At 43.6% G+C, this 23,127-nt stretch overlaps 1 protein-coding gene across 10 annotated transcripts; it reads left to right on the top strand.

The window, feature by feature from the left end:
• Positions 1 to 14,496: 14,496 nt before the first annotated feature.
• Positions 14,497 to 23,064, top strand: Uba7 (ubiquitin like modifier activating enzyme 7). 10 transcript variants are annotated; one of them, XM_074058893.1, is made up of 24 exons: positions 14,497 to 14,707; positions 14,858 to 14,959; positions 15,065 to 15,199; positions 15,312 to 15,418; positions 15,739 to 15,829; positions 15,933 to 16,068; positions 16,245 to 16,342; positions 16,436 to 16,582; positions 17,006 to 17,173; positions 17,329 to 17,436; positions 17,590 to 17,670; positions 17,749 to 17,904; positions 17,988 to 18,153; positions 18,234 to 18,439; positions 18,519 to 18,583; positions 18,664 to 18,847; positions 18,921 to 18,995; positions 19,222 to 19,405; positions 19,881 to 19,963; positions 20,200 to 20,292; positions 20,385 to 20,576; positions 22,131 to 22,223; positions 22,299 to 22,399; positions 22,852 to 23,064. In XM_074058893.1, exons 2-24 carry the CDS (start codon positions 14,894 to 14,896, stop codon positions 22,961 to 22,963), a joined length of 2,847 nt encoding a protein of 948 aa, XP_073914994.1. In that variant the 5' UTR covers positions 14,497 to 14,707; positions 14,858 to 14,893; the 3' UTR covers positions 22,964 to 23,064. The 10 variants fall into 10 exon arrangements, 9 of the variants coding, with proteins under 9 accessions (XP_073914994.1, XP_020029060.2, XP_073914995.1 ...); XM_020173471.2 differs by having other exon boundaries at positions 14,791 to 14,959; XM_074058894.1 differs by having other exon boundaries at positions 14,497 to 14,719.
• Positions 23,065 to 23,127: the final 63 nt, after the last annotated feature.

Below are 23,127 nucleotides of genomic sequence, written 5' to 3'. Positions count from 1 at the left end.
GCTCTGCCTAGCAAGCACAAAACCCTGAGTTCAAACCCTAGTATCGTTAAAAAAAAAAACAAAAAACCAACTACCTAACACTGTGGAGTGCAGTCATAAATAATGGTGGAGTGAGAAGCTCTAGGGGTTGGTCCCTTGAACAAAGCAGTCATTGAACTGGAAGGAGCAGTTACTACAATCAACTATTTCAAAACTCTGGACCCCATCAGATATTTGACAAGAGGTGATGGGTAAAGGACAGAGTGCTATTCTTTGATAAGAGAGCAGTGTAAGTTGAGCAGCCACCACCCCAGTTCCTCAGCTCCACTATGGTTATAGAGACAACAGCCAGTTCTAGAATCAGCTGACTGGTGCCAGAGCAAGCAGCAGGGACCCTGCCTCCAAAAATCTGGGATTGAGCATGTGAGTGCATCTGGTGAAACTCTGAGGTATTTGCCTTGATTTTTCTGTGTCCCCCACCCCAACACACACACACTCCAATCTCTCATTAGACTGACAGTGTCTTTTTTTTTTTTTTGCCAGAAAGCCTTTCTCAAGTCACTGACTACAGAGATAAAAACAAGGAGCACACATCTGAGTACAGATTACATCTGTAATCCTAGCTATATACAAGATCTATGTGAAGAAAACCAAAACTGATTAAGTAAAAACTAAATATTTGGAAAGTTGTTACATGTACATGGACGGAAAGACTCAGTATTAGCTAGGCAAGTGTTGTGGCACATGTCTGTAATTGTAGCACTCAGGAGACTGAGGAAGGAGGATCACGAGTTTGAGACCCAGTCTGGAAAGCAAAGACTGGAGATGTGATTCAAGTGGTAGAGTGCTTGCCTAGCATGTATGGGGCCCTTAGTTTATACCCTAGTACCACAAAAATAAGACTCAGTGTTGTCACAATATAATTTCTTTCCAACTTGATCTATAGATCCAACATAATCCCAATAAAAATCCCAGCAAATTTTTATTCTGTGGTTTATATGGAAAAGTAAAAGATGAAGAATAGCTAACACAATGTTGAATAAAGTCAGAAGACTAGCACTTCCTGGCTTTAAGACTTGCCAACCTGGGCTGCATAGGAATATCTTGTCTCAGGAAAAACAATACAAAACAAAAGAAAAAAAGCTTACCATAAGAACCAAGCCAATATAGTACTGGCAAAAGTAGACAGATCAATGGAACAGAAAAGAACCCCAAAATAGATCCACACAAATAGAATCAATATAGTCTTTGAAAAGGAGCAAAGTCAATTCAGTGAGAAAAGAGTAGTCTTTTCAACAAATGGTGCCAAAACAATTGTACTTCCACCTGAAAAAAAAAAAAAGTAGACATAGACATATCTTAGACCTTATACAAAAATTAATTCAAACTGTCAAGGACAAAACTATAAAATTTCTAGAAGCCAATGTAGGAGAAGACAATATCAAAATCATGATCTGGAAGTGTGGCTCAGGTGTTAGAGCACTTGCCTAGCAAGTACGAGGCCTTGAGTTCAAACTCTACCAACAAAACAAAAACAAAAACACCCTGGGTTCAATCTCCAGCACCACAAGGAACAACAACAACAAAAAAAAAACCAGCTCTGTGAAAGACATTGTAAGAGAACGAAAAGACAAGCAATAGTTAGGAAGAAAATCTTTCATGAAATACATATCTGATGAAGGACTGGTATCCAAAATACAGTCATGTGCCCGATAGCAATGTTTTGATCTATGACAGACTATATGATTCTGGTCCCTAAAGATTTTATATCATAGGAGGCTATAGTGGTCTTACTTGTGTAAGTATACTCTTTACTGTTCACAATGATGAAGATGCCTAAAGACATGTTCCTCAAAATGTGTCATTCCATTATTAAGTAATACATGTTTGTATATAAAAACTTTTTTTGGGTGGAACTGGGTTTTGAACTCAGGGCCTCATGTTTGCAAAGCAGGTTTTCACAAAGCAGATGCTTTACCACTTAAGTCATACCTCCAGCCCTGTTTTGTGTTGGGTATTTTCTAGATGGTCTTGAGAACTATTTGCCCAGACTGGTTTTGAGCCTAGATCTTCCTGATCTCTGCCTCCTGAGTAGCTAGAATTACAGACATAAGCCATCAAGTGCCTGGCACTTCTGGTAATTTTGGAGATGGACTCTCACGAACCATTTATCTAGGCTGGCCTCAAACCACGATCCTTTTGATCTCAGCCTCTCAAGTACCTGGAATTACAGGTATGAGCCACAACACTTAGCTATAAGAACTCTTAAAACTCAACAATAAGAAAACAAACTACCCAATTTTAAAAATGGGTAAGAGAGCTGAACACACTCCTTATCAAAGATATATAGATGGTAAATAAGCATATGAAAAGATGTTCAACATCATGTCATCAGAGAACTGCAAATTAAAATAATAAGGTATCACTGCATGCCTATTCCATTTGCTAAAATTCTGGCAATGCCAAATAGTGGCAAGGAATGCTCATTCATTGCTGGTGGGAATGTAAAATGGTATAGTTATTTAGAAGGCATGTTGGCAGTTTCTTATGAAGCCAAACATCATCTTATCATAATCTAGCAATTGTGCTCCAAGGTATTTACCCAAATTAGTTGTTTAAAAAAAAAAACTCATCCATACAAAAGTCTGTACATGAATATTTACAGTAAATTTATTCATATTTGTCAAAACTTGAGAGCAAAAAAGATGTCCTTGAATAGGACAATCCACTGGGAAGGAGAGATATGGGAACTCCTTATTCACAGGGATGCCTGCCAAGGAACTAGGGTGTAGCAGCTGCTATGAGTTAAGTGGAAATTCACTGAAATCTACCAGCCTCTTCATCAGTCTCTTCCCTGGACAGGGAAAGAGTTCTATTAGATACCAGAATTCCAAAGTAATTGATTTAAGATAGTTTTGACCAATTTAATTATTTTAGCAGAGGTATGGATTCCTGGAGCTTTAACATTATTTTCAAACAACACATACTTAAACACTGGGTCAATTATAGGGAAAATTACAAAATGCTTTGAGATGAATAAAAATGAAAGTTCAATACACCAAAATTTATAGGATGCAGTAAAAGATGTACCAAGAGAGAAATTTATAGCAATAAAATTTACATTAAAAAAAGGTTGGGTGCCAGTGGCTCATACTTGTAAACCTAGCTACTCAGGAGGCAGAGATCAGGAGGATCATGGTTCAAAGCAAGCTCCAGGCAAATAGTTTGAACAAAACCTATCACAAAAAAAGGGCTGGTGGAGTGGTTCAAGTGATAAAAGGCCTGCCTAGCAAGCATGAGGCCATGAGTTCAAACCCCAGTGCTACAAAAGAAAAAAAAAAGAAAGAAAGAAAGAAAAAGGTCAGATGCAAGTGGCTCACACCTGTAATTTCAGCTACTCAGGAGGCAGTGATCCAAAGAATCCTGATTTGAGGCCAAGCCCAGGCAAAAAGTTAACAGAAACCTCATCTCAACCACTAGCTGGGCATGGTGGTGTACACCTGACATCCCAGCTATGCATGAAGTATAAATAGGAGGATAGTAGTCCAGGCTGGTCCTGGCATAAACTCAAGACCTAATCCCCAAAATAACTGCAGCATAAAGAGCTAGAGGTGTGGCTCAATTGGTAGTGTCTGCCTAGAATGAGGCCCTGAGTTCAACTTCCAATAACACCAATAAATAAATAAACATTTAAGATCTAGGAATATAACTCAAGTGGTAGAATGCTTGCCTAGCATGTGCAAAACCCAAAATTCAATTTCCAGTACTGAAAAAAAAAACAAAAACTGAAATCAGTAAACTTCAATATACACCTTAAAAAAAACTAGGCAAGAAGAGTAAACAAAAGCCAAAGCTAGCAAAAGAAAGGCAATAACAGAGATTAGAGTGGTGATATATTTGAGTAAGACTAAAGAAATAATAGAGAAAAATCAAACCCAAAAGCTGGTTCTTTGAAAGGAACACAAAATTGACAATCTTTTAGAGATAATAAGAAAAACAGAAATCTATAGTTGCTAAAATACTGAGTATGTTGCTTCACACCTGTAATCCCTACACTCAGGAGGCTGAGCCAGGAAGATCTCAAGTCCAAGGCCAGCCTGGGCTACACGGTGAGACCTTATCTCAAAAACAATTATTTAGCTGGGCATTGGTGACTCATACCTGTAATCCTAGCTGCTTGGGAGGCACAGATCAGGAGGATTGCAGTTTGAAGCCAGCCCAGGCAAATAGTTTGTTAGACCCTATCTCGAAAAACCTTATCACAAAAAATTGGGCTGGTGGAGTGGCTCAAGGTGAAGGCCCTGAGTTCAAGCCCCCATACCACTAAAAAAAAAATTATTTAAACCAGCACTGGTGGCTCACATCTATAATCCTATTTATCTGGGAGGCTGAGATCAGGACAATTGCAGTTGGAGGCTAGTCCAGGCAAATAAATAGTTTTCGAGACCTCATCTCCAAAATAACCAGAGCAAAATGCACTGGAGGTGTGGCTCAAACTGCAGAGCACCTGCTCTACAGTGCAAAACCCTGAGTTCAAACTCTAGTCCCACAAAAAAAAAATTATTAAGATAAATGAAATTGGGATTGTTCATGTGCCAAGCCTTGGGTTCAATCTCCAGTGCCAATCTCCTCCCCTCCAAAAAAAAACGAGGTGGGAGAAGAAGGAGAGGGCAGGAGGCGGGGGGAGAAATGGCCCAAACAATGTATGCACATATGAATAAATGATAAAAAAAAAAAGAGAAAGTATCATGAACTGTGTATACCAACAAATTATATAACCTAATTAAAATGCACAAATTTCTAGTGCTGGAGGTGTGGCTCAGTGGGTAGCTTGCTTAGCAAATGCAAGGCCCTGAGTTCAAACCCCAGTACTGCCAAAAGAAAAAGAAAAAAAAAATCAGGATAAATTCATAGTAAACCCAGAAACTAACAAAACTGACTCAAGAAGAAATAAATCTGAATATAACTAGTAAGTGTATTGAATCAGTAATCAAAAATCTTCCCAAAAAGAAAAGTCCATGACCACAGGACATCATTGGTGATTCTATCAAACATGTAAAAGAAAGTAAGAGTTAACACCATCCTTCTCAAAATTCTAAAAAAAAAAAAAAAAAAAAATTAAAAACAGAATACTTCCTAACTTGTTTTATGAGCATTTGACAAAACCCAACACTGTTTCATGATAAACATTGAATAAAGTAGGACGACTTTCTGAACATGAAAAAAGCCACTTTGAAAAACCCACAATTAAGCTGTGGGTATGACTCAAGTAATAGAGCACCTGCCTAGAAAACCCCCAACTAACACAATATGCAATGATGAAACACTGAAACCTTTTCCGCTAAGATCAGAAGAAGGCTAGGATGCTCACTTTTTGCCACAGTTCAACCTAGCTTTCCTAGTCAGAAAAAGTAGACAAGGAAAAGGGACAAATTTATCCAAAGTTTTTTTTGGGGGGAAGTAGTAAATTTGTCTTTGTTTTCATATGGACATGATCTTATAAGTAGAAAACTACTCAGAGTAGAAAACTCTGAATAATCCATATAAAAAAGTTAGTTAATAAACAAAGCCAACCAAATTGCAGGATATATTGCAGGAAATGTAATAATCAGTTGCATTGCTATACACTAGCAATTAACAATCTGAAATAAAATTTAAAAAATAATTCCTCTTATATTAGCATTGAAAAGAATGAAATATTTATGACAAATTTAACCAAAGAAGTGACTTTTATACTGATTTATATAAAGGCATATACACTGACAACTCCAAAACATTGCTGAAAAAAATTAAAGAGACTTAAGTAAATGGAAAATCATCTCATGTACATGAATTTGAAAACTTAAATATTAAGATGATAATATATCTAAAGGTTCACTGCAAACTATCAAAACTAATCATGGCCAGGTGCCCATGGTTCATGCCTATAATCCTAGCTACTTGGGAGGCTGAGATCCAGAGGATTGTGGTTCTAGCCCAGCCTGGGCAGATAGTTCATGAGACCCCAAAATTACCAGAGCAAAATGGACTGTAGGTGTGGTGCAAGTGGTAGAGCACCTGCTTTGCAAGCATGAAGCCCTGAATTCAAATTCCAGTCCCACCCCCACCAAAAAAAGTAGTCTGTGAATTTTTTTAAAATAGAAAAACTTGGAATGTCAAAGAATCATGAATGGTCAAAACAATCTATAAAAAGAAGAAAATTAGAGGACTGAAAAACCTGAGTTCAAAACCTACTACAAAAGCAAAATAATTAAAGCAGTATGATACTGGATGAGAACAGTCATCCAGCAATGGAATACAGTAGAGAACCCAAAAATAAACTGCATATAGATGGCCAGTTGATATAGATGCCAAGAACACTCAATGAGGGAAAGGACAATTTTCAACAACTAGTGCTAGGAAAAGTAGTCATATGCAAAAGATGAAGTTGACCCTTCACTTACACCATATACAAAAATTAAAATTACTAGATATCATTTATTAAATGAAATAAGTCAGGCTCAGAACGACAAATATGTTTTCTCTCATATATGGAATCCAGACCTAAAAACACCCAAATAACATGTTTAGGGAGGAACCAGTGGGACAGGGGAGGACAAAATGAGAAGGTGATGAGGGTGTGAATATGATCAAAGTGCCTTATATGAATGTATGAAAATAGAATGATAGAAAATATTAGAAAAATTAAAACCTATTAAAATTGTATTAAAAAGGGGGCATGGAGAAGGGGGATAAAAAAGTAACAGGTGATAATCAAAGCACATTATATGCATGTATGGAAATATCACAATGAAATCCCTTTGTACAATTAATATACATTAATAAAAAGACAAATAATAAAGTGATTCAAAAACCTAAAAGCCACCAGCCATGTTGATTAGGATTATGGATGTAGTTAGGATTATAGATGTGAGTCACCAGCACTGGACTGGCAGTGATTTCTTAAGAATGACAGCAAAACACAGAAAACAAAAGAGATAAATAAATACATTGTACTTCATTCATTGTACTTCAAAATTCTTTTGCAGGCTGGGGGTGTGGCTCAAGTGATAGAGTGCCTGCCTAGCAAGTGAGAGGCCCTGTGTTCAAACCCAAATACAGCCATGAAAGAAGGAAAGAAGGAAGGAAGGAAGAGAGGGAGGGAGGGAGGGAGGGAGGGAGGAAGGAAGGGTTATTACTGAACCTAACTGGGCTTATCTAGGGGAGACTGGAGATTCAGAAAAGACACAGGATAGACAGACAGACAGAAAGTGGAGTCAAGTGTGTTGGGTGCTCTGGTGGAGATGCCCAACCTTCATTGCTTCTTTTCTCTATCTTTATTCTTTGAGGCCTTACTCCTTGCAGTTCTTTAAAACCTTGCTTCTAAAGTCTTCTTTAAAACCTTGCTTAAAACCTCTTTCCTGAGACTGACACATAGTTTACCTTTAGCCTAATCGCTCTTAGTCTTTTATTCCCAGGCTTGCAGCTTTTTTTTAGCATTCTCTCTTTAGCTTTCTTAAAGTCTTGGTACTCAGACTTGCAAAGTCTCCGTCCTCTGTCTTGCACTGTCCATGTTCTCTTTGGCTTTTCTTTAGCTTCTAAAGCCTATGTTAAAGTTCTTTCTTTGGCTTTCTTTTCTAAGACCTATGTTAATGTTCTGGGTGAAGACTTTCTATCAACCCCTCTTTAGCCATTCTTTTCCCTTCAGCAATTTGCCTGCAATCCTTTTCCCTTCCAAAAGTTTCCCACACCAAAAAGCCCAAAGCCAAAGAATCAAACCAAAGCCCAAGCCAAAGCCCCAAAAATCCCAAGCCCAAAAATCCCAAGGCAAAAAGCAAAAAGCCTCAAGCACTCCCTCAGCAGGCCTTTTATAAACAGCAGCAAACAGGGTGGAGCAGAGGCTCTCAGGGAGGGGCGTGACCTTGTAACAGGAGAAACCTGAGTTTCTTTTCTTTGAACTCAAGCTTAGGCACTCAGCTCTTCTGCTTTTTTCTAATTCGTGGCCAGGGCTGTGCCTATCTCGGCCTACAGATGAAAGCAATTAAGCTGCATCTCACCTTGTTTAGGTCCAGTTCTCATAGGCTTTTCATAATCTGCTCTCCACATCTGATAAGGGATTAATACCCAGAATGTCTTGGAACTCAACAACAACAAAAATCTAATTTAAAAAATGGTAAAAAGATTTGACTCAAGTCATAGAGCACCTACCTAGCAATTGTAAGGCCTTGAGTTCAAACTGTAGTACTGCCCCCCCACAAAAAATAATGTTTCAAGGATTTAAACAGACATTTCTCTAAAGAAGATATATAGCCAGGTCCCAGTGGTTCATGCCTGTAATCCTAGCTACTCATGAGGCAAAGATCAGAAGGATCGGATTGAGGTTCAAAGCCAGCCCAGGCAAATAGTTCCCCAAGAACTATCTTGAAAAAATTCATCATAGCTAACAGAGTGGTTCAAGTGGTAGAGCACCTGCCTCACAAGTGTAAGGCCCTGAGTTCAAACTCCAGTGACACCAAAAAAAAAAAAAAAAGAAGAAGATGTATACATGATCAATGAACCCATGAAAAGAATGCTCAATGTAGTCATTAGAAAAATGCAAATCAGAATTACAAAGGGTACCACTTCAGAATCGCTAGGTTAGCTATTATTATAAAGATGGAAAACAATGAATTATTAACAAGTATTTGGAGATGTTGAAACCTTTATGTATTTTTGGTGAGAATGCAAAATGGTGCAGTTGCTGTAAAAAAGTTTATTAGTTTTTCAAAAAACTAAACAGAATTACTACATGATCCAGAAAATTCACTCCTTGGTATATACCTACAAGAACTGAAAGCAAGGTATTTGTATATCAATGTTCATATCAGCATGGTTTACAATAACCCAAAGATGGAAGGAACCCAAGGGTGCACAGATGAATAAACAAAATGTGATATATACATATAATGAGTTTATTCCTAAAGAGGAATAAAATTCTGACACAGGTTACAACATAGATGAACCTTGAAGATAATTATGCTGAACAAAATAAGCCAGACACAAAAGGACAAATATTATATGATGCCTCTTATATGAGACACCTAGAGTAATCAATTCATACAGACAGAAAACAGAAAGGTAATTCCCAGGGGTGGGTGTTATGGTTTGAATGTGATTTGTTCCCCAAGTATTCATGTATTGGAAGTTTGGTCTCTACTGTGACAGTGTTAAGAGGTGTGGAACTTTTAAGAGGTAGGACCTAGTATAAGATGTTATAGTTTGGATCTGGATCTGAAATGTTCCCCCAAAGGTCTATGTATTAAAGGCTTAGTCTCCAGCTGTGATATAATTGGGACATGGTGGAACCTTTAGAATGTGGGGCCTAGTAGAAGAAAATTTAGGTCATTGGGGAATCTTGAAAGAGTTATTGGGATTCAACCTTTCTCTCTTTTTGCTTCCTGACTGCTATGAGTGGAAGCACTTCCGCTGCTGGCCTAGCAGACCTGAGATTGGTGCATATACAGGCCTTTATTTGCATGAAGGACCGTCATGATTGGTGCAGACATCCTTGACACACCCACTTTCTGATTCTGTTAGCAGTCTGCCACTGACTTTGTGTCAAACGGCAACACTCTCCTGTGCTGCCCCCTGGTGTTTCAACAGTAAACCCAATAAAAGGTTTCTCTGCAGTGGTCTTTTCTTTCTTTTTTTTTTTCCAGTACTGGGGTTTGAACTCAAGGCCTACACCTTGAGCCACTCCACCAGCCCTTTTTTTTCTTTTTTTTTTTTAAGGTAGGGTCTCTTGAACTATTTACTAGCTTTGAACTGCAGTCGCCTTCATCTCTGCCTCCTGAGTAACTAGGGTTACAGGAGTGAGCCACTGGCGCCCAACTTTTGTCTCTTTTTTATCTTTTTTTTTTAATTGTTGTGCTGTGGGTACATTGTGGCATTTACAAAAGTTCTTAAAATATATCAAATATTATCATAGTTGAATTCACCCTCTCCATCATTCTCCTTTATCCCTCCTCCCCCATTCCTAGAATAGTATCAACAGTTCTCATTTTTCAATTTACACAGATGTGTACACAGTATTTGCACCATCTTCACCCTCCTATACCCTTTCCCCACATCATCCCCTCTCCCACTGATACCAACCCCCTAAACAGTGCAGGACCTGTTCTGCACTCCTGTTTTCTGATTTTGTGGGGAAAAAAATGACATTTTTGTTTGTTCAAGATAGCTATCTAGGGAGTTTCCTTGTGACATTTCCATGTATATATGTATTATAACCTAAATTGGTTCATTTCCTCTATTTTTCTCCTTTCCACCTTAGTCCCCTTCTTATGGTGATTTCAACAGGTTTAAAAATTCTATGTTCATTCTTGTATAGGAAGTGCATCAATTACATTCACCTTTTTCCTTTTTTTTCTTTTTTGCGGTACTGGTGCTTGAACTCAGGGCCTTCACCTTGAGCCACTCCACCAGCCCTATTTTTGTGAAGGGTTTTTTGAGATAGGGTCTTGTGAACGATTTGCCTGGGCTGGCTTCGAACCACGATCCTCCTAATCTCTGCCTCCTGAGTAGGTAGGATTACAGGCGTGAGCCACCAGCACCCAGCCTGAATTCACCTTCTTAATTTCCTTCTTTTACCTTCCCTCTTTTGTATGTGACTTCCCCTTAGTGTGACCTGTTTTTCATAATATTGCTTGTATTTGTATTAGCTCTGTATTCCACATATGAGGGAAAAACATGTGGCCTTTGGCTTTCTGTTTTTTTTTTTTTTTTTTTGGCTTTCTGAACCTAGCTAACTTCACTTAAGATGATTTTCTCCAGTTCCATCCATTTACCTGCAAATGAAAAAATTTCATTATTCTTTATGGCTGAATAAAATTCCAGTATATATAAATACATTTTTTAATCCATTCATCAGTAGTGGGGCATCTTGGCTTAGCTATTGTGAATAATGCTGCAATAAATATGGGTGTGCAGGTGCCTTTGTTGTAATCTGACTTACATTCCTTCGGGTATATTCTAGAGTGGTATTGTTGGATCATGTGGAAGTTCTATTTTTAGTTTTTTGAGGAGCCTCCATACTGTTTTCCATAGTGGTTGTACTAATTTACTTTCCCACCGACAGTATATGAAAATTCCTTTTTCCACACATCCTCACCAACATTTGTTGTTGGTGTTTTTGATAGCCACTCTAACAGGAGTGAGGTAGAATCTTAACTTGGTTTTAATTTGCATTTTCTTTATTGCCAGGGATGTTGAGCATTTCTTCATGTGTTTTTTTTCCATTTGGACTTCTTCCTTTGAAAAAGCTCGGTTCAGTTCATTTGCTCATTGGGTCATTGATTTTTTTGGGAGTTTAGATTTTTGAGATCCCTGTATATACTGGTTATCAGTCCCTTATCAGATGTACAGCTGGTAAAGATTTTCTCTCATTCTGTGAGTAACCTCTTCAATTTGATGACCATTCCTTTTGTTGTCCAGAAGCTTTTTAATTTCATGTAGTCCCATTTGTCAATTTTTTCCCTTAATTGCTGAGCCATTTAAGTTCTATTTAGGAAGTCATTGCCTATGCCTATTCCAGCATATCCCCTGCTCTTTCCTGCACTAATTCTGCACTAATTTCAAAGCTTCAGGTGTTATATTAAGGTCCTTAATCCACTTTAAGTTGATACTTGTACAGGGTGAAAGACATAGATCTAGTTTCAGTTTTCTACATGCAGATATCCAGTTTTCCTAGCAACATTTGTTAAAGAGGCTATCTTTTCTCTGTTTTATGTTTTTAGCACCTTTGTCAAAAATTAGGTGGGCATAGCTGTGTGGATTTGTATCTGGGTCTTCTATCCTGTTTCACTGGTCTTCATATCTATTTTTTGTGCCAGTACCATACTGTTTTTATTGCTATGGCTCAGTAGTATAGTTTGAAAGACAGGTATTGTGATATCTTCAGCTTTGCTCTTTTTGCTTGCTTTGGCTATTTGCAGTCTTTTGTGTTTACAAATTAACTTTAGGGTTGATTTTTCAATCTGTAATGAATGTCATTGGAATTTTGATGGTATTGCATGTAACATGTAGATTGCTTTTGGTAATATAGCCATTTTCACAATATTGATTCTGCCAATCCTTGAGCATGGGAGATCTTCCCATCTTCTTTAGTTTGATTTCTTTCTTCAATGGCTTATAGTTTTCATTGTACAGGTCTTTCATATCCTTTGTTAAGTCTATTCCTAGCTATTTTTTAAGCTATTGTAAATGGAATTGTTTTTCTATATTCTTTCTCAGTCTGTTCATTGTTGGTGTATAGAAAGGCTACTAATTTTTGTAAATTAATTTTGTGTGCTGCTACTTTGCTGAAGCAGTTTATGGTGTCTAGGAGTATTTTGGTGGAGTTTTTTGGGTCTTTTAGGTTTAAGATCATGACATCTGCAAATAGGGATAGTTTGACTACTTCCTTTCCTATTTGTATTCCTTTTATTTCTTCTTCCTGTCTTATTGCTTTGGCTAGGAATTCCAAGACTATGTTGAATAAGAGTGGAGAGAGTGGACATTCTTGTCTTGTTCTTGACTTTAGGAGAAATGGTTTCAGTTTTTCCCTATTGAGTATGATGTTGGCTATAGGCTTCTCATATATAGCCTTTATTATGTTGAGGTACATTCCTTCTATGCCTCATTTCATCAGAGTTTTTATCATGAAAGGATGTTGAATTTTATCAAAGGCTTTTTCTGCATCTATTGAGATGATCAGGTGGTTTTTGTCTTTGCGTCTGTTAATATACTGTGTTATATTTAATGATTTGCATATGTTGAACCATCCCTGTATCTCTGGAATGAAACCAACTTTAACATGGTGTGTGATCTTTTTGGGTTTATTTTTTTTTGTTTTGTTTTTGGTACTGGGACTTGAACTCAGTCTATCAGCCCTTTTTTGTGAAGGGTTTTTTCTAGATAGGGTCTTGCAGAACTATTTACCCAGGCTGGATTTGAACCACAATCCTACTGATCTCTGCTTCCTGAGTAGCTAGGATTACAGGTGTGAGCCACTGGTGCTTGGCTTGTATGATCTTTTTGATATGCTGTTGAATTCGGTTTGACAATATTTTATTGAGGATTTTTGCATCTAAATTCATTAAAGAGATTTTCTTGTAATTCTCTTTTTTGTTGCACCCTTGTCCGTTTTTGGGTTGAGTGTTTGCTGGGGGTTAAAAAAAAAAAACCTTGAAAGCTGAGCGCCTGTGGTTCATGCCTATAAGCTTAGCTACTCAGGAGACAGAGATCAGGAGGATCACAGTTCAAAGCCAGCCAGGGCAAATAGTTCGTGAGACCCTATCTCAAAAAAAAAAAAAAAAAAAAAAACCATCACAAGAAAGGGCTGATGGAGTGGCTCAAGGTATAGGCCCTGTGTTCAAACCCCAGTACCACGAAAGAAAGAAGAAGAAGGAAGGAAGGAAGGAAGGAAGGAAGAGAGAGAGAAAGAAGGAAGAAAGAGAAAGAAAGAAGGAAGGAAGGAAGGAAAGAAGAAAGGAAGGAAGGAAAGAAAGGAAGGAAAGAAAGAAAGAAAGAGAGAGAGAAAAGGAAAGAAGGAAGGAAGGAAAGAAAGAAGGAAAGGGAAAGGGGGAAAAGGAAATGAAAGGAAGAAGGAAGTAAGGAAGGAAAGAGAGAGAAAGAAGGAAAGAAGGAAGGAAAGAAAGAAGGAAAGGGAAAGGAAATGAAAGGAAGAAGAAGGAAGGAAGAAAGATCTTGAGTCAGCCACTGGTGGCTCATACCTGTAATCCTAGCTACTCATGAGGCAGAGATCAGAAGGATCTCTGTTTGAAGCCAGCTGGGGCAAATAGATAGTGAGACCCTATCTTGAAAAAACCCATTACAAAAAAGGGCTGGAAGTGTGGCTTAAGTGGTAAAAGAGCACCTGCCTAGCAAGTGTGAGACCCTAACTTCAAACCCCATGCCCCCCCCCAAAAAAGAAAAATCTTGAAACTAGAGAGGGTGAAAGCTGCACAAATGCTGATGAATTAAATTATACACTAAAATGGCTAATTGTTTGGTGGTGCTGGGGATTGAACCCAGGATCTCACACATGCTAGGCACACATTCTACAGCTGAGTTTAATTCACAATCCCTAAATTGGTTAATTTTTTTATATGAATTTCACCTCAATTAAAAAACTATACGACAGCCTTTGGTTTAGCTATTGTGGAGTTTTATGGGGAGCTGTGATCTATGTTCCAGGGAACCTGTCCCAAGTTCTTAAGAAGGCAAAAAAGACAAACCTATGGAGGGTCCACAAGAACTCTGTACTATTTCAAAACAATTATTTCAAAACAAGACTTTAAAAGAAAAATAAGGACGTATGTCTGTATCTTGTGGCTGTTCCATGCCTCCCACCCTCATATCTCTCTGACTCAGAGACTGACCACTCTCTTGCAGTTCTGGGACTCAACCAAGTGATAGATCCTGATTGGCCTGCAAAGGGCTGGTATCTATCTTGTCTAGAAGCAGGGCTAGGAGCCAGCTCAGAGTCTAATTTCACTTTCACTTTTGGTTTCCTGAAATGACAGAGGAGCCAGGAAAAGGGCTGTAACCAGCAGTTTGGTTTCACTCCCTTGGCTTTGGTGCCTGTTTGCATTACAGTCCCTGCTGGTGCCACTTCCTACACAGAGACTGTAGCTGTGAGCACTGTAGCCTACTATTCAGCCCCAAGCCTAAGGATGGATGTTCCGGAGCACCCCAAGTTGCTGGATGAAGAACTATACTCCAGGCAGCTGTGAGCTTTGAGGTGGGGTAGGGGTGGGGTGGCCTTCAGATCTCTGATCTCCAACAGCCTGCCTTCCTACTTCCCATCCACAGGGATGTGTTGGGCATACCTGCCATGCAGAGGATTCAGAAAGCCAAGGTCCTATTGTCTGGCCTGCAGGGCTTAGGGGCTGAGGTGGCCAAGAACCTGGTCCTGATGGGTGTGGGCAGCCTCACTCTACATGATCCCCATCCCACCTGCTGGCCTGACCTGGCTGCCCAGGTAAGAGTCTGGGGAGGAAATTAGCATTCTGCCCCTCCAGACCAGAGTGGGGGCAGGGATAAAGGGGATTCTCTTTGCTCAGGTTGCACTGGATCTTTCCTTTAGATTTTCCTGTCAGAGGAGGACTTGCAAAGGAGCAGGGCTGAAGCCTCTCACACACGCTTGGCTCAGCTCAATGAAACTGTCCAGGTCTTCATCCATTCAGGTGACATTACTGAGGACCTACTGCTGGACTTTCAGGTGCTTCCCTTGACCCCACTTCCCAGACCAGCCTAATCACCTTCCTTGTGACCTCAACAGCAGGGAGGGCTAGGCAGTGGATATGGCCCTGCTAATCATAGTGTTCACCCAGGTGGTGGTGCTGACTGCTTCGAAGCTGGAGGAGCAGCTGAAGGTGGGCACTCTGTGCCACACGCATGGAATTTGCTTTCTGGTGGCTGACACCCGGGGCCTTGTGGGGTATGACTGCTTGCCAAGCCTACTACAATATAGTCAGCAATTGGTTCCATTGCTTTCCCGGCTCTAAATTTGCTCCAGCACTTTCAACACAGCCTCAGGCATGTCCCAGCATTCCCTCCAATTCTGGTCTCCAATTCCACCTCTCTGGTTTCTCCACCTCAGTATCTAGACTTACTCTAGAACCCCTTTCCTAAATTCTAGTTTCCAAGTTTCCCCCAGCATTTCTTTACCAATTTAGGTCCTCTGAGCTTGTCCTAGTATCCCTTACCATTAACTACAACCTATGAGCCACCTCAGTGACCCCTACTACTCCTTACTAGGCAGTTGTTCTGTGACTTTGGAGAGGATTTCATGGTGCAAGACCCTACAGAGGCAGAACCCCTAACAGCTGCCATCAAAGACATCTCCCAGGTAAGTGCTGAAGCATGGGCATTTACTTGCTGCCCAGGGAAGGGTGCCAGAGACTGTGGAAAGCAGGTATGGGCATTCCTGAACCAAGCCACCTCCCACCCAGGGATCCCCTGGCATTATCACCTTGAAAGGAGAGGTCAATGGACATTCCTTCCGTGATGGGGACTTGGTGACTTTCTCAGGCATCGAAGGGATGGTTGAGCTCAACGGTTGTTCTCCCCAGCCTATCCGTGTGCAGAGTAAGCCAACCTACTCCAACACCCTCTGGAGATGAACACAACCTGTTCCTTAGGGATAGGTTTTCCCTTCACCTTCTCCAGGGTACAGCAAAGTCTGGGACACACACATAAGATAATGGATATGGGAACTACTTGGGTTTAGGGGCTCATAACATACTTGGCTGGCTCTCTCCCAGAAGATGGATCCTTAGAAATTGGGGACACAACAACTTTCTCCCATTATTTGCGTGGTGGGACTATCACTGAAGTCAAGAGATCCAAGACTGTGAAACATGTGAGTGCAAGTACATCTGAGGTGGGAGCACTAGGGTGCCTTGATGGCCCCACAATGTTCTGAAACTGAGCCTGAGCCATGTGCCCACTGCAGGAATCCCTGGACACAGCCCTGCTCCAGCCCCGTGTGGTGGCCCAGAGTACCCAAGAAGTCCACCGTGCTCACTGCCTGCATCAGGCCTTCCGTGCACTGCATGAGTTCCAGCACCTCTATGGTCGGCTGCCCCAGCCCTGGGATCCTGTGAGTGGTCCTGTTGCACTACTCCAACCTCTTATTGGGGTCTCTTGGCCAAAACTCACCTCAATGATACTTTTCCAAGTTTGAATCTTAGAGGCAGTTTTCCCACTCAAAACAAAGGAAAGGAAAACCATTATCTTACACTAGAGACTGGGTCCATGGAAGTTCTAGGCATATAACCAAATCCTAATCTATCAGACCCCGGTTGGAAGATGCACCCAAATTGGTGAAGCCTCCAGGGCCTCTGTCTGGTGCTGGGTATTCTCTGGTGGTACTTCCCTGACTAGCAACACTTAGGTTTCCCACTTAGGCTTCTGCTTACTCTTCTGTGAAACAGGGTAGATGGCTTCCTGAAGGTTTTGAGTGGGGGATGGTGCTGGAACTTAGGCTGGGGCTGCTATGCCCACAGTCCCTCCCACCCTACAGGTTGATGCAGAGACTGTGGTGGACTTGGCTCGGGCCCTGGAACCACTACAAGGGACAGAAGAACTGCTGGATGAGGCTTTGCTGCGGACAATTGCCCTGAGTAGTGCTGGTTGTTTGAGCCCCATGGCAGCTTTTCTGGGAGCAGTGACTGCCCAGGAAGTCCTGAAAGTGGGTTCAGGCAGGGAAGGGAAGGGGCTGGGGCACCTAGCCACAAGCCAGTGGGTACCTAGCATCAAACAGTGGCTCTAGGTGCAGCCTTCAGCTGGGATCTGAGGGGGTTAGGAATTGGCAGAAGCCCCCATGCTAAAGTGCTGGAATCCTAGGCAATCTCCAGGAAGTTCATTCCCTTGGACCAGTGGCTGTACTTTGATGCCCTTGATTGTCTTCCAGAAGATGAGAAGCTGCTTCCCAATCCTGAGGACTGTGCACCGGTAAGAGCCTAGAGTGGGGATACAAGCCTTGTCTACAATCAGGGCAAGGAAGAAACATGAGCAATGGTCCTGAGATCCTGATTCAAACTCAGTGAAAGAAGGAGATGGGACACAGACCAACAGCTATCGCTGACTGTAGTCTGTATTCTCTAGAGAGGCTGCCGCTATGACGGGCAAATTGCAGTGTTTGGGACTGGTCTTCAGGACAAACTGAGTCACCAGCACTACCTCTTGGTGAGCTGTGGGGTGAGAATGGTAATGTCTTTGGGGGGCCATACCAAGCCCTTTGGCTAAGACTACTTCAACCAGCAGGTGGGTGCTGGTGCCATTGGCTGTGAGATGCTCAAAGGCTTTGCCCTAGTGGGCCTGGGAGCAGGCGGCGGCGGAGGCGTGGTTGTTGCTGACATGGACCACATAGAGCGCTCCAACCTCAGTCGTCAATTCCTCTTCAGGCCCCAGGATATTGGTGTGAGTACAGGTCCCTCCCGCTCCTGTGTCCCAGACTGCCCTCTCAGAATACCCCCATATGTAACTTCTTCTCTTCTTCTCAGAGGTCCAAGGCAAAGGTTGCTGCAGCAGCTGCCCAGGGTCTGAATCCAGACTTACGAGTGACTCCACTCACCTACCCACTGGATCCAACCACAGAGAACTTCTATGGGGACAACTTCTTCTCCCATGTGGATGGCGTGGTTGCTGCCCTTGACAGTTTCCAGGCCCGTAAGTGCTTGACTTGGAGCTCAGCCCCATTGCCCAAGGCAAGGGTCTGCCCTATTCCTAACCCTCTGCCCTCTTGCTAGGACATTATGTAGCTGCTCGATGTACTCACTATCTGAAACCACTGCTAGAGGCAGGCACCCAGGGCACCCATGGCAGTGCTTCTGTGTTCATACCACATGTGACTAAGACCTACAGTGGCCCTGCCTCAGCTGGAACTTCTGAGGATACCATCCACCCTGTGTGTACCATGCGCTACTTCCCCAGCACATTTGAGCACACCCTGCAGGTGATCACACCCTGCCACATCCCATTCAGCCCTCGGCTATAGACCTGTTCTTCATCTAACACTGCATCATTGTCCACAGTGGGCTCGGGATGAATTTGAGAGACTCTTCCAACTATCTGCAGAGACCATCAACCACTACCAACAGTAAGGCCACCAACAAGGTGGATGGGAATCCAGGACTCCAAACACAGGACTCAACTTTAAATTTCCTCCTTTTTCTGCAGGACATGTACTTCCTTGGCAGACATGGATGGGCCACAGATACTGACTTTGCTGCAGCAGGTGCTTGGTGTCCTGCGAGTGCGCCCACAGACCTGGAAAGATTGTGTGGTGTGGGCCCTTGGCCACTGGCAGCTATGCTTCCATTATGACATCCTACAACAGCTGAGGCACTTTCCACCTGATAAAGTGGGTAGCTAGGAATCAGGCAACTGAGGGCTCAGAAGAACCAGACTGAGCCCAGCAGTCTCTATTTCCCTAGGTGTTTGAGGATGGCACTCCATTCTGGTCAGGACCTAAACAGTGTCCTCAGCCTCTGGAATTTGACATTAACCAAGTGAGTAAGGTCCCCTGGGGAACCCTAAGATAGAAATGTAGCCCCTAGAGCAGAAGTGCATTCTTAAAAGGCACACAGATGCTGAGAGCCACATTCGTGTACAAGTGAATATCCATATTTGAGGCAGAGAGTCACTCAAACAAATAAGCAGTGAACCCCCACCCCATGCAACCATACATGCTCACTCACACCCATGCATCTGCCCCTGCTTTTGGTCTGACTGCAGGACACACACCTCTGCTATGTGCTGGCAGCTGCCAACCTGTATGCCCAGATGCATGGGCTCCCTGGTTCATCAGACCAGACTGCACTCAGGGAGCTGCTGAAGTTGCTGCCACAGCCTGACCCCCAGCACCTGAACCCCATCTTCACGAGTAACCTAGAGCTGGCTTCGGCTCCTGCTGAGTTTGGTGAGGACTCTGGCCCTGGTTCCCATGCTGCCACTTAATGACCTGACCCTGTCTTCAGGGCTGTAGAAGGAATACAAGGCCTGCGGGTTCAATTTACTACCCCTTTGGTCCTGGTACCTTGTTTCTCTTTAGGTTTAGCACCATCTTCTGGCTGTCAGTAGGTCTCTCTGTTGCCTATTAAATATCCCATTTCTCTTTGGAGAGTCTCGGAAAAAAAAAAAAAAAAGGAAAAGAGCTTTGGGGCGTGCCTAGCTACAGCTTCCGGGTGAGAACAGAGTCACATAGATGTATGCACATGCACACACTAGTGAAGGTTGGAGCTGCTAGGGAGGAGATTGTAGCATCAATAAATGGCTCCTTGATTTGATCAAGGAATGGTGATAGGCTTGGCAAGAGACCAAGAATAGACACCAGGCTCCAGGAAGAGTGCAGGAGACAGGGGCTAAGGACTTCCCCAACACTTCCTCTCTGTCAGGCCCTGAGCAGTTGAAGGAACTACAGAAGGCACTGGAAGTCTGGAGCAAGGGCTCGCCCCTGAAGCCTCTGCTATTTGAGAAGGTAGGATCCAAGGAATTGGGCTGGGGGGCTTCTGGGGAGCTCAAATTCAAATTCTCCCATCAGGACCCTGAAAGCAGCTCACCCTCCTTGAACCTCAGTGTCATCGTGTTATGAAAGGGGAGATAGCGAACACCCATCTAAACAACTGTACAAAGACCTGTGCAGTGACAGACAGTTGACCCTGGTGAGGGGCACTGCTGGAGTGTTTTAACACTACTGTGATTTGGGCCTCACAGGATGATGACAGCAACTTCCATGTGGACTTTGTGACAATGGCAGCTAGCCTGAGATCTCAGAACTATGGGATCCTACCTGCCAACCGTGCCCAGGTAATACCATCTCTTGGGGCTCAGGCCTGGAAGTAAGAGCCAAACCCTAGCCCTACACCTTGGACCCAGACTAAATCCCCTGTCTTTGGCAGAGCAAACGAATTGTGGGTCGGATTATCCCAGCCATTGCTACCACTACAGCAGCTGTGGCAGGCCTCCTGGTCCTGGAACTGTACAAGGTGGTGGGCGGGCCACAGCCCCTTGGTGCCTATCGTCACAGTTATCTAAATCTGGCTGAAAACCGTTTTGACCGCTGGGTACCTTCTGCCCCAACGATCCAGACGGTGAGCTCTTGATACCCTACTCCTACCTCCACTAGTCCTGGATTTTCCTTGCACTCACCCAGTCAATAAGGCCCCACTCTAGCTGTGGGCTTTCTTCCAGGACCCAGACTGTGGGGGAGTCCTCAAGACTCCCCCCAGCCCTCTTTCTGTTAGGAAACCAGGCTGGGACCTGTCAGACACAGGAAGCAGCCGTCAACCATCTCTCCATCTCTCCCAACCCCCTGCAGTCCAGGGTCTGGGTGAGCTGCAGCTTTAACTCATTAGTGGAGCCAGATATCCCCCACACCCTCCTCCTTCCCAAGAGTGTCCCTAAAGGAGAAGTAGTGGGGAAGGACCAGGGCCACAGCACTAGAGCTTTCCCCTTCAGGGCCCTGGCCTGCTAAGCTGAGTTAAAGGGCATCACGCTTGCCACCAGCGGTGTGGAGCTGCATTCTTAAAGGAGTGTGTGTGTCCATGTCACAAATGTGAGTGCACCATGGTTTGGGCATCCCTGGTATGTGGGCATGGAGGGGGCGAACTTTCACATCTGTGTGCCAGATGGGAATGCAGGGATCTTCCTTAGTGTGGGAATACACACACACACACACACACACACACACACACACACACATATGGATATGCATGTAGATATACATGTGGGTGTTCCTATGAGTACAGGGCTGGGAATGCCTCCAACTGTGTGCCCAGGCTCTGCAGTAGTTGACAAGAAATGGAGTACAGGATATTCCCTCATTAGGGGAGAGGACAGAGGTCACTGGTTAGTCCTGGTTTTTTGCTCAGCAGCCCTAGGGTCCCTCTGGACAAAGCACACAGAGCCCCTTTGTGAGGTGCTTCACCTCTAACCAGCATACTGGCTGCCTTTGTCCATGGAGTGAAGGAAGGAGAGGAGCCTCTATCTTGCTTCTAGCCTAGTCTCAGCTTGACCCTAGTATATTTTCTGAGGGGCTGGCAGGGCCCCCTTTTCCTGGATTTGGCTGCCTGCTTCCCTTCTGCCCTCAGCTCTAGGCACCAGAACCTCAAGACTCTTCAAACAGGGAAGGAAATGGGACAGGAAGATGTAGCTTCTATGCATTGTATCCCTAGTGGGATGTGGACAAGTAGGTCCCAGTAGTAACTGTGCCTTTGCTTCTGTGTGCCCATAAGTACTCCAAGGCTTGGGAAGGAAGAATGGGGGAATAGGATGTGTCCCCAAGCTTCCAGCCTCCCATTTGAAGAACAAGCAATTTTATCAGAGACTGCAGCAGCCCCGCTCCAGCTTCCTCAGGAAGCACCACCCCCTCATCCCCCCACCAACTGGCCTGTGTGATGGATGTCTGTTTCCCTGTACAGGGCCCCATAGCCCCATTTCCTGTGCTGGCCCCAGCCTGGGCAGGGAAGGGGCTGAGATTCTGGGCCCAGATCCCACCTTCTACCCCCCACCCCCACCCCTTGGCTCCCGCTTCCTGTCTGTAGTCCAGCTCCTCCCCTAGGCAAGGCTGCTAATAACTGGAACAGGGGTTGCAAGTTCGTGTGAGAAGTTTTTCACTCCTCTCCATCTCCACCTCCCCCACCCAGTTCCAGCACCTGAAGTGGACCTCTTGGGACCGCCTGAAGGTGCCTGCTGTGCAGCCTGAGAGGACTCTGGAGTCATTGCTGGCCTATATCCAGGTGTGCCCTGTCTCCACTCTGCCCTCAAGCCCAGGCCAGCCTGGCCCAGCAGGCATCTAACCTGTATCTCTCTAGGAACAACATGGGCTGAGGGTGAGGATGCTGCTGCATGGTACTGCCCAGCTCTATTCGGCAGAATGGCCACCTGAAAAGCAGATCCAGTTCCTGCCCCTCAGGTGAGTCTCCCCTTGGCTGTAGCCAGGTCCCACCTGTCCCTGGAGGTTGAGGATGGGGGACAGATAGCCTTTCTTTTCCCCAACCCCATTCTAGGCCCCTCACACCTTCCCTAAGCATTCTTTCACCAAATGGAGCCAGCAAATGGGTTGGGGGTGGGGTGAGGACTAAGAGCCCTGAGGAGGGGCTTTCAGGAGTTGCTTGCTTGGCCAACTCAACTGGCTCCCCACACCCTACCCAGCCCCCCTTTCACAGCCCACTCCCGAGAGACCAATGGCTTCCTGCCTCCTGCCCGCCCAGCCAGCTGCTCCTAAAATAGTTTCAGATGTTTCCTGTCTTGAGCTGCTCCTGCTTCTGGTTTGGACTCCTAAAAGCCTGCCAGCACCCTGTAGTCCATGCCAGGCTGCCTTCTGGATGCCTCAGCTCATCTACTCAATCCCCCCCCCCATACCAGGGTGACAGAACTGGTTCAGCGGGTGCCTGAGTCTGGTCTGCTGGTCCTGGAACTGAGCTGTGAGGGTGAGGAGGATGAAACTGCTTTCCCACCTCTGCACTATGAGCTGTGACAAGGCAGCCACCACCCCACCACCTGGCTCTATTGAGCCCTGCATCTGAGTCCACAGCAGATACTCAATAAATGCTTGTTGAAAGAAGACATAAGTGAAGAGGATGCATGATAGAAAAGCAGGGTGGTAATGCAGTGTGAAATGAGCAAAACAAAAACCCTGAA

This window comes from Castor canadensis, chromosome 17 (genome assembly GCF_047511655.1).
Source record: "Castor canadensis chromosome 17, mCasCan1.hap1v2, whole genome shotgun sequence".
NCBI classification, from domain to species: domain Eukaryota; kingdom Metazoa; phylum Chordata; class Mammalia; order Rodentia; family Castoridae; genus Castor; species Castor canadensis.
Note: the sequence above shows the minus strand (reverse complement) of the source record. Positions and strands in the feature narration are given on the sequence as shown.